The sequence below is a fragment of the Phascolarctos cinereus genome, unplaced genomic scaffold (assembly GCF_003287225.1).
Source record: "Phascolarctos cinereus isolate Bilbo 61053 unplaced genomic scaffold, phaCin_HiC Scaffold_4;HRSCAF=312, whole genome shotgun sequence".
Lineage (NCBI taxonomy): Eukaryota > Metazoa > Chordata > Mammalia > Diprotodontia > Phascolarctidae > Phascolarctos > Phascolarctos cinereus.
Genome location: NW_027555847.1, coordinates 698,795,236 through 698,810,016, shown reverse-complemented (window position 1 = coordinate 698,810,016; position 14,781 = coordinate 698,795,236). Strand labels below are relative to the sequence as shown.

Genomic DNA, 14,781 nt, shown 5'->3' with positions numbered 1-14,781 from the left:
GAACCCTTGAGCTCTGGGTCCCACACAGTCCCTCTCCTCTCTCTTCTCTTTCTACTGTTTGACTATCCGCATTTAGGGCCCAGCCCAGCCCTTACACACGTGTCTCTGTCTCTCTCTCTCTCTCTGTCTCTGTCTGTCTGTCTGTCTGAGTTTCCATCTCTCTCTGTCTCTGTCACTTCCTCTCTGTGTCTCTGTCTCTGTGTTTCTATCTCTCTGTCTCTTTTTCTCTCTGTGTCTGTCTATCTCTGCCTCTGTCTCTCCGTCTCTGTCTCTGTTTCTCTCTCTCTGTCTCTGTTTCTCTTCTCTCTCTGTCTCTGTCTCTGTCTCTGTCTTTGTCTCTGTGTGTGTGTCTCTGTCTGTCTCTCCCCACCCCACCCCCCTCTCTCAAACTTGGTGTGGGTAACCTGGGCTGAAACCTATTTCCTCTCTCCCCACACCTTCCCAGGGCGGCTCCCCCAGAGCCATGTCCAGGTTCCTGAGGCACTTCACCGTGGTCGGCGACGACCACTACAAATGGAATACCAGATATAAGAGATGGGACAATGAGGATGAGGAGGATGAGCAGCCACAGATGCCAGCAGCACCAGCTCCGGCTCCAGCACCTGCTGCTCCTGCGGCCGAGGGCAGCCCCGCTGACGCTCCTGGGGAGATTGTCGCCCCTCCAAAAGCTGCCCCAGACTTCAGGACTGTGATGAGGAAGCTCTTCAGTTCCCACAGGTTTCAGGTAGGTCCCACTGAGAGCTGGATCAGCGGGATGGAGGTGGGGGGGAAGGTCTATATGTGAGAGTCAGGAGGTCTTGGCTACTGGGCAGTCAAGCACCTTGTCCTAACCTCAGTATCTATAAAGTAGAGATGAAAACAACCTGCCCTCCCTTATCTCGCAAGGCTATTGAAACTGGAAAATCAGATTATACTTGTGAATTTTTAAAAAGTTCAGAGCATTTAAAGGCCATCTTAGCCAAGAATTTTTGTTATCATCACAATCATAATCATTGTTATTAAAAAAGAGAAAATAAGTGTGCTACCTGTTCTGCCCACTTCCCATTTTCCTCTTTAGAATTGGAATGTCAGAAATGGAAGGAACCTTAAAACAGATCATCCAAGCTGGGAAGGTCCTTAGAATAGGGAATGTCAGAGCTGGGAGGGGCCTTAGAACAGGGGATGTCAGAGCTGGGAGAGACTACAACCTGTTAGAGTCTGCGTGAATATCAGGACACTAAATGTCTGAGCTGGGAGGCCCCTGGAATCATCAGGATCAATCCCCTCATTTGTCAGGTGAGGAAAGGAGAGACACTGAAGAGGCCATGGTGAATAAGGATCTTAGATATGGGCTGGCAAGGTGGACCCATTCAGCCTGCTGTGACCTTGGACGATCTCTTGCCCTCTCTGAGCCTTCCTTTTCCTTCTTATGTTTGATCTCTGCCTGTGCCTAGGAGTGAAACAGGGAGCATGTCCCTGCAGCTCTCAGCATCCCTGTTGAACACAGAATACTCTGTGAGGCTGAGGAACCATGAAGCAACTGTCAGGATTAATTCTTAAACGGTTTTTTCTGTGACCCTGTCATAGGCCTCTAGGCATGCACACTGCTAGAAATAGAAATGAACCCAATTCTCCAGATTATGCAGATGTCATTTCCACTATACCTGGGGGTGGGCGGAGCCTTGTTTCTCTTCTATCACTGTCATTGTTCAGCTCTTAACACATTTTCCCCATCCTGGGGCTTAGAGAGAAATAAGGCTGACCAAAAATCCATTTCCAGTCTGGGATCAGCACATCCCTCTTGCGGCTGTGACGAGCAGAGAATCACAATATTAACTCGGGAGGAGCATCCCATTGCAGTCATCTCCATCACTCCAAGACATGGGCTCAGCCCACCAATGGACCTGCATGTGGCCAAGAGGACTCACCCCTCCCCAGGGACCTTGGACCACAGGGTTTCATTTGCCAACCCTGGCCAGAACCTGCACCCAGAATGGGCCTTGGGAAGCAGGGCTGAGGGAAAAGAATTAAGCAAGTGTATAATAAGGTTGCACACTCTTTACGTACATTTTTTTCATTCAGTCACAGTATCCTAGTGCTGTGCTGGGCACCGTGGGGAAATAGAAGAGGAGAAGGGACAATGGTCCTGTTTGCAGTATAGTGGGAAAAGCCCTTGATTTATAGGCAGAGAGAATTTGGGTTCAGATGCCACCCCTGATGCTTATTAACTGAGTCAGCCTGGGCAAATCACCAAATCCTCCCTGGAATCGGTTTACTGATCTATAAACTCAAGGGGTTGAGTTCAGTATCCTTTAAGGACGGAGGTGGGGGAGAGAAAAGAGAGAGGGAGAGAGCAAGAGAAGGAGGGAAGGAGAGACAGAGACAGAGAGGAAAGGTGGAGAGAGAAAGAAAAGAATGAGTGAGCAAGCCTGCATTTATTAGGTGTTTACTGTGTGCCAGGCACTGTGCTCAGTGTTGGGGATAAAAATACAAGCAAACAACACAGTCACTATCCTCACAAAGCTTTCCTTCTACTGGGGGAAGACAACATGTAATGAGGAGCTAGAAAGGGGGGAAGGGAAGGCTGCTCCAGGGGAGGTTGAGAAGTGCCAAGAAGGAACAGAGACTTTGATTGAGCCCTAAAAACACCATCAATGATCCTACAACCAATTTCTATGTTACTTTAAGGTTTTCAAAGTACTTTCCTAACAACTGCCTTGTGAGATAGGTAGTGATCCTTGTGTACATTTTACAGATTAGGAAACTGAGGCACAGAGAGGCAAAAGGTCACAACACTAGCTCAGAGGAAGGGCGGAATTTGAACACAGGCCTCTTCTGATCCCAAGCCCAACACACTTTTCCTCTCCCCCATGCTGCCTTGGTTTCCTCACCAGTCCCATCACAGAATTGTAGAATCAGAAGAGACCTCAGCTGTCATCTAGTCCCACCTGTGTCTCACTCTCACCCACCCGACAAATGGTCCTCCAGCCTTGGCTGGAAGCTCTCTCGTGAGGGGACCCTCCCCCACCTTCCAAGGCAGCCCAGTCCGTGTTTGGGTAAGACCCGCAGTTAGGAAGTTCTCCCTGACATCCAGACTACACTTAAGTCCTTGCAGCTTGGGACCGGTGCTCCCGTGCCTGCTTTCTGGGGCCAAGCAGGAAAAAAATGCCAAATTCTTCTTCCACTGGACAGCCGTTAATGTACTGGAATCAAGAAATGGATCAATCAACAGTTTAGGAAGGGCCAACTCTAGGTCGAGTCCTGCGGATTCAAAGATAAGACAGCCTGTTTTCCCTGAATTTTCTCTTCTTCAGCTTAAACACCCCCCTCCCCCGCACTGCCCTGTTCCCTCAATCCAGCCTCAAGTGGCGTAAACTCAAGGTGTTTCCCCTTGGGATGGCCCTCCAAGTCCTACATTCACTGTCCCCTCTGCCTCCTATCTTGTAAAAATGTAGTTGGTGCCTGTAAGGTGTTGAGTAGGTGGGAGGGGGGAACTGGAGGCAGCAATGACAAATGACTTTGTAGAGCTTTGGTGGGGAAGGGGTACCAAGAGCTGGGCTGGTACCTGAGACGTGGGCAACTGGCTGACAGTGCACAGAGTGCTGGACCTGGAGTGAGGAAGACCTGAGTTCAAATCCAGCCTCAGACGCTTCCTAGATGTGTGACCCTGAGCAAGTCCCTTCACCTCTATCTGCCTCAGTTTCCACATCTGTGAGATGGGAATAGTAACAGCACCTACCTGCCAGGAGCAATGAGATAATATTTGTATAGCACTTAGCACAGTGCCTGACATAGATAGGAACTATATAAATTCTTCTTTGCTTCCCCCCCCCATAGGTAGGCAGGGTTGAGGGAACGCTTTCCGAGGACTGGGCAGACGTGAGCAGGCAAAGGAGGAAAGAGCCAGTGGAAAGGGAGAGATTGAAGATGTTAGGAAGAGAAGGGGTCATGGAGGGAATTAGAGAAAGTGGCAGGGCATGGAGTGAGGTTATAGGCTGAAGCTGGATGAGATCAGAGCAGGATGGGATCAGAATGAACCAGAGGAACCTCAGAAGCCTGACTGGAAGAAGTAGGACTTTGGTTTCAGTCATAGAGGCTGATGGTGGCCCCATCTGTCAGCTCCCAGACAGGGCAGTGGTGTGGCTCTTTTCTTTGCAGGTCCTGAGACTGAGAGTGTGCCAATTCAGAAGCTCTCCTGCCCCAACCTCTTCTTGCTTTCCTAGGTTTTTTTTTTAAATCAGAAATGGCCAATTCAGTGCCCATTAACAAAAACAAAACCCAAGTGATCAAAACTGTAAAACTGAGATTGTTTGAAAATCACCTATAAAAGGAGACTCATTCACATTGACAAAATAATAACAGAAAAGTTTGTTGATGTCTCTGTTCCCTCGTGGTCTCTTTACCTTCTGTGTAATTTTTTTCACTTTTGGATTGAGTTGCTATTATTCTTTTTCATCTTTTTATCTCCAGTAGGTACTTACATTTTTGTTGATTAACTGTCAATTGACTTTTTAAAACAAAGCACAAAGCTGTAATCAGTGTGTTCTAATTCTGCTTTCTTCATTCTGTATCATTTATCTTTCCATATCTTAATTTGGGTGGGGGAACAGAGGGACCTGTGATTTTACTGGCACAGGTGATAAAGTTCTCTTCATTAAGGCAACGCATGCTCTTAGAGTTACCTGGGGCACTGAGAGAGTGAAGTCACTTCCCCAGCATTCCATGGCAGCCAGTACATAGATGAGGCAGAATTTGAGTACAGGTCTTCTTAGTTCTGAAGGGAATTCTCTATCCAGAATGCCATGGTATCTCTTCGTCTTTCTATTTTCTGTTGTATTCTTCATATTTACCATTTTCTGTAACACAGCAACATTTCATTATCTTAATGCATGCAATATTAATGTACTATAGTATTATTTGTATTAATGTATTTCTTATGTAATACAGAAAATATACAATATATTTTAATAATTAATCATTTATATACACACACATATAATGAAGGGTTTACAAAGAGCTTTGCATACATCATCTGCTTTCAGCCCCAAAGTAACCCTATGGCATAGGTTCTACAGGTTTAATAATACCCTTTGTAGAGCAGGGAACAGACACTCCTGGAGGTTTAGTGAGTTGCCCTTACTTACTGTCAAAGATGGGCTTAGAATCCAGGTGCCCTCCAGGGTTGAACCTCCAGGCCATTTCCCAGTAAATAACAATACCTAGGTCTGTTTTTGCCTCTTGTAATGATACCTTTAGGGTACAGTTCCAGGAGTGGGATCACAGGGCCTTGAAGTAGGATCAGTTTGGTAATTCTCATTGTGCATTGAAGGATTACTTTTGTGCTTCTGAAGAAGGTTTGTACCAATTCACATTTCCTGTCAGTGTAATTGTGTGCCTGTTTTCCCACAGTCCCACCAACATTGGGCTTTGTCCTTTCTTTAACTGGTTTGGCAGCTGTGATAGGTGTAAGTGTACCTCAGAGTTGCTTTAACTCACATTTTCTCATTATACAAGAGCTTAAACTTTTTTATTGGAACAATCTGTGGGTTTTCCCCATTTTTTAGAATAGTCTGTTCGTATCATTTTTGTGTGCCACTAGGAGGCAGAATAGATAGAGCACCGGGCCTGGAGTCAGGAAGACCTGAGTTCAAATCCAGTCTCAGACATTTCCTGGCTGTGTGACCCTGGGCAGGTCACTTAACCCTGATTGCTTCAGTTTCTTATTCTGTAACATGAGCTGGAGAAGGAAATGGAGAATGACTCCAGTATCTTTGCCAAGAAAATTGCAAATGGGGTAACAGAGTCAGAAACAATGGAACAACAGCAAATCTTTCAACCTCCAAGCTCTCACATATGGAAGAAAGTATTTATCACTTGACATTTTCACTGTGAAGAGTTTAAAACAATTTTCCTCTTCTTCTTCCCATAGGTTATCATCATTTGCCTGGTCATTATGGATGCCTTACTGGTGCTTGCTGAGCTGATGATAGACTTGAAAATCATCCAGTCAGACAAGGACAACTATGCTGCCAGGGTACACCATAGATGGCTTATTTGTCTTTTCATTGTTCTGTCTTTTATCTCTCTTCCTGGCCCAGGTTATCCCATAGTAGCTCACCCCAATGAGCATGTCCCCAGGCTTTCCAAACAGTCTGGTGCTTGAATAGGGATTCCTCTCAAAGACTTTCTTATAAAGGGCCAGCCTTGGAGTCAGGAAGACCTGAGTTCAAATCCTACCTGTGATGCTAATTAGCTGTGTGACTGTGGACAGTTACCTAAGTTCTCTGAGGATCATTTTCCTCATCTGTAAAATAAGGCCCTTGGACTAGATGGTATGTGAGGTCCTTTCACTTCTAATTCTATGATCCTAAGCTCTCGGTGCCTCCAGGCAACTATCTAGGCCTGGGTGGCGTGGGTAGAGGGAGTTTCTGACTCAGGACTTGTCTTTCACTGATGAAATCACCATTCCCCACCCCCACCTCATACCCTCCCAAAAAGATGTGTCCAAAACAACTCTGTGAAGTCACAGCACCCTGAATAAATCCTAAGGCCCTGTTGTGAAAGATGACTCAGGAGCAGGGGGAAAGCTGCCCATGTGTTCAGAGATTGTCTCACTGGAGTCCAGGCTTCTCATCTCCTGCTCCAGTGAACTCTCTCAACTGGAAATCATATGCCTTCCCCTGCACAGACTCCATCACCATGGTAGATGGTTAGAACTGGTCTTTTCTACTTTTACGTATACTTTCTCTTTCCCTTCAAGCTTCCTTGGGTGTGGATGTTAATTTGAGGTTATTGAGATAAAAATGGTCAGTCAGTCAGTCAACAAACATATATGAAGCACTTACCAAGTGATAGGTGCTATGCCCAGTGCTGGACATAGAAAGCCAAAACAAAACAGAGAAAAACCCAGAGTCCTTACTCTCTAAGAGTTCCCATTCTAATGGGAAAGACATACAACAAATACGTACTTTTGAGATGTCTACAGAAGAGAGGCAAGGGAGTCTCAGGAGGGAAGGCACTGGTACTAGGGGAGGGAAGGTGGGGAGGAAGCCTGGGAAGCCAGAAGCATTCCAGGCCTGAGGGATGGCCAATGCAAAGATCTGGAGATGAGGAATGTGGTGTGTGAGGAACAGCCATGGAGCCAGTGTACCTGGTTGGAGGAGTGTATGAAGGGGATGAAGGTATAGGAAGACTGGAAAAGTAAGAAGGGGGCAGCTTATGGAGGCTTTATGAGCCAGACAGAGGATTTTAGATTTGATCCTGGAGATAAGAGGGCACTCAGGAGCTCCTAGAGCAGGGGAGTGCCATAGTCACACCTGCAGTATAGAAGAATGATCTTCACAGCTGAGGAGGATGGACTGGAGTGGGGAGAGACCTGAGGCAGGCAGATCCCCAGCAGCTACTGCAATAGTCCAGGAGGAAGGCTTTGAGGGCCACCCAGGGTGGAGGCAGTGTCAGAGGACACAAGGGGTGTCTTTGAGGGACATTGCAGAGCTAGAAATGACAAGATTTGACAATGGATAGATTGGATATACTGAGTGATGTGAGCTAGGAGTCTAGGATTACATTAAGGTTTTGGGCTGAATGACTGGAAGCAGGATGATGAGGAAGAGGGAAGGGTTTGGGAGGGCAAAGATAATGAGTTTTGTTTTAGACATGGTAAGTTTGAGATGTCTATGAGGCATCCAGTTTGGAATGTCCAAGAGGGAGCATGGATGCATGATTCTGTAGCTCAGGAGAGAGACTATGGCTGGGTACATAGATCTGGGAATCTTGTGCATAGAATTGGGAGCTGATGAGATCATCAAGAGAAACAATCTCCAGTGAAAGGAGAAGGAGCTTAGGATACAGCCTCAGGGGCCAGACACAAGTGTAGCATGAGTGAGGAGCCAGGGAGACTGAGAAGGAGCTGTGAGCCAGATGAGAGGAACCAGGAAAGGAAAACCCAGAGAAGAGAGCATTGAGGAGGAGGTGACCCAAAATGGCAAATCCTGCTGTGGAGTCAGGGAGCATCAGGATTGAGAAGAGGCCATTCCATTTGGCAATTAGGAGAGCAGTGATGATTTTGGGGAGCACTGTTTCAGTCAAATGGTGAGGTCAGAAGCCAGAGTGCAGAAGGTTTAGAAATTTGGAGAGGGAGTGGAGGCACAGATCAGATGTGACTTTCTCAAGAAATTCAACTGAGAGAAGGAGGTGGGAATGAAGATTTTTTTGAGTGTGGGGGAGAGACATGGGTGTATTTATAGGCAGTGGGAAGCAGATAGTAGACAGAGTTTGATGCTGAGAGAGAATGCTGAGGGATGGTAATGTTGTAGGTCTGGTGGAGGAGATAGGAGGGAATAGTATTGAAACCAGTTGTAGAGGGGTTGACCCTGGCAAGAAAAAGGGCCACTTCTTCATCAGAGACCAGGGAAGAGGAGGAGATAAAAGAGGAAAATATCTGAGAAATTTGAGATAAGGAGGAGGGGAGAAGATGGAGTTCTCCATTAACAGTTTCCTGGGGTTTTTTTGTGAAACATGAGGCAAGGTTCTAGGCTAAGAGGGTAGGGGTAGGGAGGATTGAGAAGAGATGAGAATGTTTGGAAGAGCCTCAGTGAAGGGGGGCATAGTGAATCGATTGGAGAGTAATAAAAAGTTTGTCTTGCTTCGATGAAGACCCAGTTGCGATGAGATAACATCAGCTTGTAGTGGGTCCAATCAGTAATGTTTTGTGATTTCTTTCCACTTGGTTCAGTAGTACATGAGTAGGACTGAAGGAGGTGAGTGGTGGGAGTCTTCCAGGGTCCAAGCTTGGTAAGGTATGATAATCAACTCTGGACAGAGAGGCAAAGGGAATTGTGGAGGAAGATAGTGTAGAGTTGAATTGATTCTCCAAGGGACTGAGATATGGTAGCCAGTCAATTCAGGGGTGATGACCTGAGAAATCGCTGAGGGATGGAGATACTGGAGGTCACAGTGAGGTTAAAAAACAGGGTAAGGCAGAGGGAAAGATGGAATGATAAGAGATTATGACCAGACTAAGGAATTTCAGAGTTCAAGAACATGGAAATGGAAATATTTGGGCATGATGGCAGGATCAAGGGGGTGAGCATCTCCATGAGCAGCTGAATTAGAGTGGAGGAGAAGGTCACAGAAACTAAGTAAATTCAGGAATGAAGAAGATTCATGTTTGATGGATTATCATTTTATATGTTGAAGTCCCCTTATGGGAGGGTAAGAAATGAGAAAAGAAAAATTTTAAGCTAGGCACTTATTGAAGAAAGAGAATGCCTTGGACTGGGGTGTGGGGAGGGGATGTCTATAGCTAACAACCACCAGGATTTTCTACTGAGTGACAGATTTGGCTAGCATGAATCTCAAAACAGGAAGTTGCCCAGTGAAGGTGTTCAAGGGAGGATTTGAAAGTGGTGATGGGGGAACGAGGACTATTCTGATTTCCCCACCACAAACAGCAAGTTGGGAGAGGGGAGGATATAGAGAAAATGTATCTAATACTAGGAACTGCCTGCCTCAGTTTCTTCATCTGTAAAATGAAGGAAATAACAGCATCTACATCCTAGAGTAAAATCACAGGATAAAACGAGATATTGTAAAGTGCTTTGCAAGCCTTAAAGTCCTGTATAAATGCTAGTTGTTATCAATATAAGCGGCCAGTGTTCAACACGATTCTTGTTTCTGAAGTTCTAGTTTCTTATCTCTTGATTCCCATTGAAGTTGTGAGGGTCGCCATCTTCATGGCTTGGAATGCCAGTCTGCTCTTTCTCAATTCAACAAACATTTTTAAAGCATCTGCTATGTGTCTAATGAATGTAGTGTATGCAGAGCCAGCCTCAAACCTAGGAGGCCAGGTTCGAGAACCACTTCTGACACATACTGACTGTGTGACCATGGCCAAGTCCTTTAACCTCTCAGGGCTCTGGGATATTCCCTAAGTCTATGAGTTGCAGAAAAGGTGGCAGCCCACGTTAGTAGAGGGAGTTTCCCCTGCAGCAGTAAAATCACAGGTCCAGGCCCTCTCCTTTTCTTCTACGTGCAGGGTGCTAGGTACAGAAAGACAGAAACGAAACAGCCTCTGACCTCAAGCAGCTTAAAAAAAGCAGCAAGGTAAAACAGCTCATAGAACTAGAGCCAGAAGAGATCCCATCAAATACACCAAGTATTTCTGTTAAGTGCCTACTGGTGTGGTGCTAACTACTGGGGACACAAAGAGAGGCAAACGTGGTCCCTGCCCTCAAGCAGCTCCCAGTCTGATGGAGAAAATGTGTGCAGAAGTCTGTACAACTCACCTAGTCCATCCCTCTGCCCTCACCTGCTCATTTTACAAATGATGAGATAGATGTCCAGGGCGGGTAAGTGATTTGCTCGAGGTCACACAACTAACAAGCATCAGAGACTGGATTTAAACCCAGGTTCTCTGGGTTTCGCCACCACCACCACAACTATTACTGTTACTGTTGCTACTCCTCTTACTGTTACTACTATTGTTGTTACTATTGCTGCTCTTATTACTACAGTTACAACTATTGTTCTGCTAGTGCTATCACTACTGTCACTATTACTGTTACTACTACTACTATTGCTACTGCCGCCACTATCAACACAACCAACACCACTACTGTTATTACTACTGTTAATAGAACTACTATTACTACGACCATCACTACTACTCTTAGTACTACTACTATTAATCCTACCACTAGTACTATTATAAATAATAATAATAATACAGTTCCCACTGTCTTGAATAGAAAGGAAAAATTAATTTACTGTGGGCAGCCCAACCAACATAAACAAGAACACAAAAGTGATGAGCCATGCAGGATAAAACCGAGAACTCCTAACTTGATCATCTAAGTAGCCAAGAAGATGCAGAATGAAAGAGGGGTAAAGATAGATGGAGATGGAGGAGGGGGTTTCCTAGAGGAAGTACCTTCATTATACCAATTCTTAAGGGAGGTGATGAATGTCAGAAGAAGGTGGGACTTGTGCTTAGAGGAAGCCCTAAAATAACATTGGGTATTCCTTTTACCTGAAAGTGAGAGTCTCTGGAGATGCACAGATGCACAGAGCACGAGAGTTCATTTTATCAGCAGAAGGAAGCAGACATACAAGTTTCTCAGTGGTCATGCAGGTTATGGAGTGGAGTCCTTGTGGTTAAGAAGCATTAACAGAAAATCGATCACTAACTAAGGCCTAGACCATGTTTTAGAGTAAGAGAAGAATCTCCCCTCATGTCCCTTCTCTGATGCTTCAAAGTGGTGGGAAGCTGACCCAGCGCTTTTGAAAGCAACTGTATACCTGTCTTCTGAGACCAGCCTAGGTAATTTCTTGAAAAAAATTTTTTTAATATCTTTTTTTACATCACCTTTATTTCCAAATATATATTCCTCACTTTCCTCCTCAGCCAATATCACTTTTTTTTTTTGGCTAAGCAGTTGAGATTAAGTGACTCACCCAGGGTCACACAGCTAGGAAGCATCAAGTGTCTGAGGCTGGATTTGAACTCAGGTCCTCCTGACTCCAGGGCAGGTGCTCTATTCACTGCACCACTTAGCTGCCCCTCAACATCACTTTTAAGAAAAAAAATTAAAAGAAAAACAGGAAAAAAACCCAGTTCAACAAAACCAACCAACATATCAGTCATATATAATAATATATTCAGCCCATCAAATATATAATATATGTACCACACTCATGATCTCCTGCCTCTGCAAAGAAGAGATGGAGGTCAATTTTCTCCACTCTTCTCCAGGGACTGATCCTGGTCATTACAATTAAAGAGTGCTCAATTTAAATTTTTCTATTGCTATTTTACATCTCCCATGCTTAGCACAGTGGCTGGCCCATAGTAGGTGTTCAGTAAATGCTTGCTGACTGACTACGTTGGTGTAGTCATTGCGTATGTTGTTTTCCTGATTCTGCTTCTCTGAATTCTTCAAATTCATAATTTTTTTAGGCACAGTAATATCCCATCGCATTTACATAGGGAAACTTGGTTGACCATTCCTCCACCAGTAAGTGTCTCCATCTAGCTAATTTCAGACAGGCTTATCCCCAGGTTGACCACAGGATGAGAAATGACTACCTCAAAGGCAATCTGCTCAGTTGTTTGGAATATTAGTTAATAAAAATAGCACTTATTTGATACAGTAAGGTTGACAGAGCACTTCATATGTGTCATCTCATTTGATTTTCACAACTTTGTAAGGTAGTCAGTCAGTCAATGAAGATAGTGCCTGCTCTCCAGGAGCCTATGAGCAAACAAATATGTAAAAATAAGCTCAACGCTCAACAACTAGGATGTAATTAAGAGAAAGAAGGTGCTAGAACTAAGAGGAACTAAGAAAGGCTTTCTGGAGAAGATGGGATTCTACTTTAGATTTGCAGGAAGCCTGCGGGAGGAGATGAGGAGGGAGACCGATGATGATGATGATGATGATGCTGGCTGTGGTGGTGGTGGTGGTGATGCCCAGAGTAGGTGTAATTTGACTATTGGCTCCCTGCCTGTTCTTCTAGGTATTCCACTATCTGAGCATCGCCATCCTGACCCTCTTCATGTCAGAAGTTGCATTAAAATTATATGTCTTCCGCAAGGAATTCTTCTACCACAAGTTTGAGATCCTGGATGCTGTTATTGTGATTATCTCTTTTGTCCTGGACATCGTCCTTGTGTTCCAAGAGCACGCCTTTGAAGCCCTCGGCTTACTGATCCTTCTCCGACTTTGGCGGGTGGCCAGGATTATCAATGGTAAGTCCCAGTAGTAGCAGGTCCTGCATGAACTGGGCTGAGCAGGCTGCTCTGAAAACTGGACAGAGGTGGTAAGGGGGGTACCCATTCTGCAAGGTACTAGGCAATCTTGGGTTCCAATCTAACAAACATTTGCCAAGTGCCTACTTTAGGCCAAACAACATGGAATGTCTTGCTCTCAAGAAGCTTATCTTTTTTTTAAATCAATTTATTGATGACTTTTATTCTTACAACACAATAATTTCAGGTAGGTGGCATAGTGGATAGACTCTACACATGGAGTCAAAAAAATCTGAGTTCAAATCCTACCTCAAACACTTATATGAACCTGGGCAAGTTACTTAATCATTGCCTCAGTTTCCTTATCTATAAAATGTGGATAATAAAAGCACCTACGTTCCTAGGTTGTTGTGACGACAAAAACTGATATTTATAAAAAAAGGTTTGCAGGCCTTAAAGCAGCATATAAATGCTAGGTATTAATTTTTATTTTTGTGGATAAGTATTCTCACCTATATGCTAGAAGTGAAATCACCATCCCCTTATAACACTTAAGTAAAAATAACCAATATAGTACCACTGTCTGACAATGTCTGCAGTGTTCTGCCCCTAGACTTCCCCATCTCACTATTGAGAAGATAGATTTCGTTACCTATTTTCAAGGACCAAGATTGGTTATTACAGTTAATCAAAGTTCTACTTCTTTTTGCATTCTTTACATTACAGTCTTTTAGTCATTGTATCTGTTGCTTAGCTTATTTCATTCTGCATTAGTTTATTAAAATCTTCTGGCACTTCTCTGAAGCCTTTATATGGGTCTTTCCTTAGCACTCAGTGAGATTACATTGTATTAGGTGGGGTGAGAGTAGGGATAAGGTATGTGCTCACAACCGCCATATTTTTTCCATTGGTCTTTTCTGCTCCCAAGGAATTGAGCGCCCAAATGAGGTGGAAAGATCGGTTGTCCTACCATGGCTTCTCCTGTGGTTCCATGTTGGTATTGTAATATGCACTTTGATGGGAAATATAACTTCCCCTTGTACTTAGAAGTTAGGAAATTCTAATGATTGGTTCTAAGGCTAATGCCTTTGTACTTTGGTGTTTACATGATCTCACTGATGTAGCACTCGCTTTCCTGGTACAGATTGTATTCCTCCTCTGCCTTTTTATCCTGAGTGATCCTTATTGATGTTATTCCACCGGATTGGCCCACTTGCTTTCCCCTGACCTATAGATTTCATGCAACGTTTCTGTGCCTTTACAAAGACAGTCCTATTCTCCTGCAATCCATTCCTTCCTGGCCTGTCTCTTAGAATTCAAAGCTTCCTTCAAGGTCAAGTCAAATGCCACCTCCCCAGGAGAGCCTTCCCTATTGGCCCTAGTTGTTAATCCTTTCTCCCTCAATCAGTCAACCAAGCAACACTTACTAAGCACCATATATGTGAAAGGAACGATGCTAAGTGCTGAGGATACAAAGCTACAGGGGGAATGGTGGCTGTCCTCAAGGAGCTTACATTCTCTTGGCAGAGATAACATGTACACATATAACTGTATATAAAATAGATATAAGATATACAGATATAGAGGAATAGACTTCAAACTATATTGTGTTTATTTATCTGTTTAAATATTGTATCTTTTCTACATCCCACCAAGTAGCATATATGTTCCTTGAGAGCAGGGACTGTTTTTTGCTTTTTCCTATCTCCAACACTTAGCACATAGCTGACATTTAATGCCAGTTGCCTCAAATTGAATTTAATCTTTTTTGCAATGCTGAAGATCTTTCCCTGGATCTTTCAACATGACAACAACAATCACATCTATATAGTACCTTAAGATTTGTAAACCCTTTACATTTGATGTTCACAACAACCAGGTGAGGTCAGTGCTGTTGTTGTTGCCATTTCACAGATGAGGAAACTGAGGCAGGGAGAATTTAAGAGACATGCCCAGGGTGACATAGTAGCAAATGTCTGATGCCACGTTTGACTCAGATTTTCCTGACTTCAGGACTCCATACTCACAGGACTCCATACTCACAATATAGTACT

The 14,781-nt window shown here is 44.2% G+C and overlaps 1 protein-coding gene across 5 annotated transcripts in view; it reads left to right on the top strand.

Annotated features, from left to right (window-relative positions):
* HVCN1 (hydrogen voltage gated channel 1) overlaps window positions 1-14,781 on the top strand; it is a 40,086-nt gene that overhangs the window by 16,356 nt on the left and 8,949 nt on the right. For all 5 annotated transcript variants that reach the window (XM_020970235.2, XM_020970231.2, XM_020970232.2 and 2 more), the window contains 3 exons: window positions 446-724; window positions 5,909-6,013; window positions 12,496-12,727. In XM_020970235.2, coding sequence (XP_020825894.1) covers window positions 446-724; window positions 5,909-6,013; window positions 12,496-12,727 — 616 coding nt within the window. The remainder of the gene's footprint in view (window positions 1-445; window positions 725-5,908; window positions 6,014-12,495; window positions 12,728-14,781) is intronic.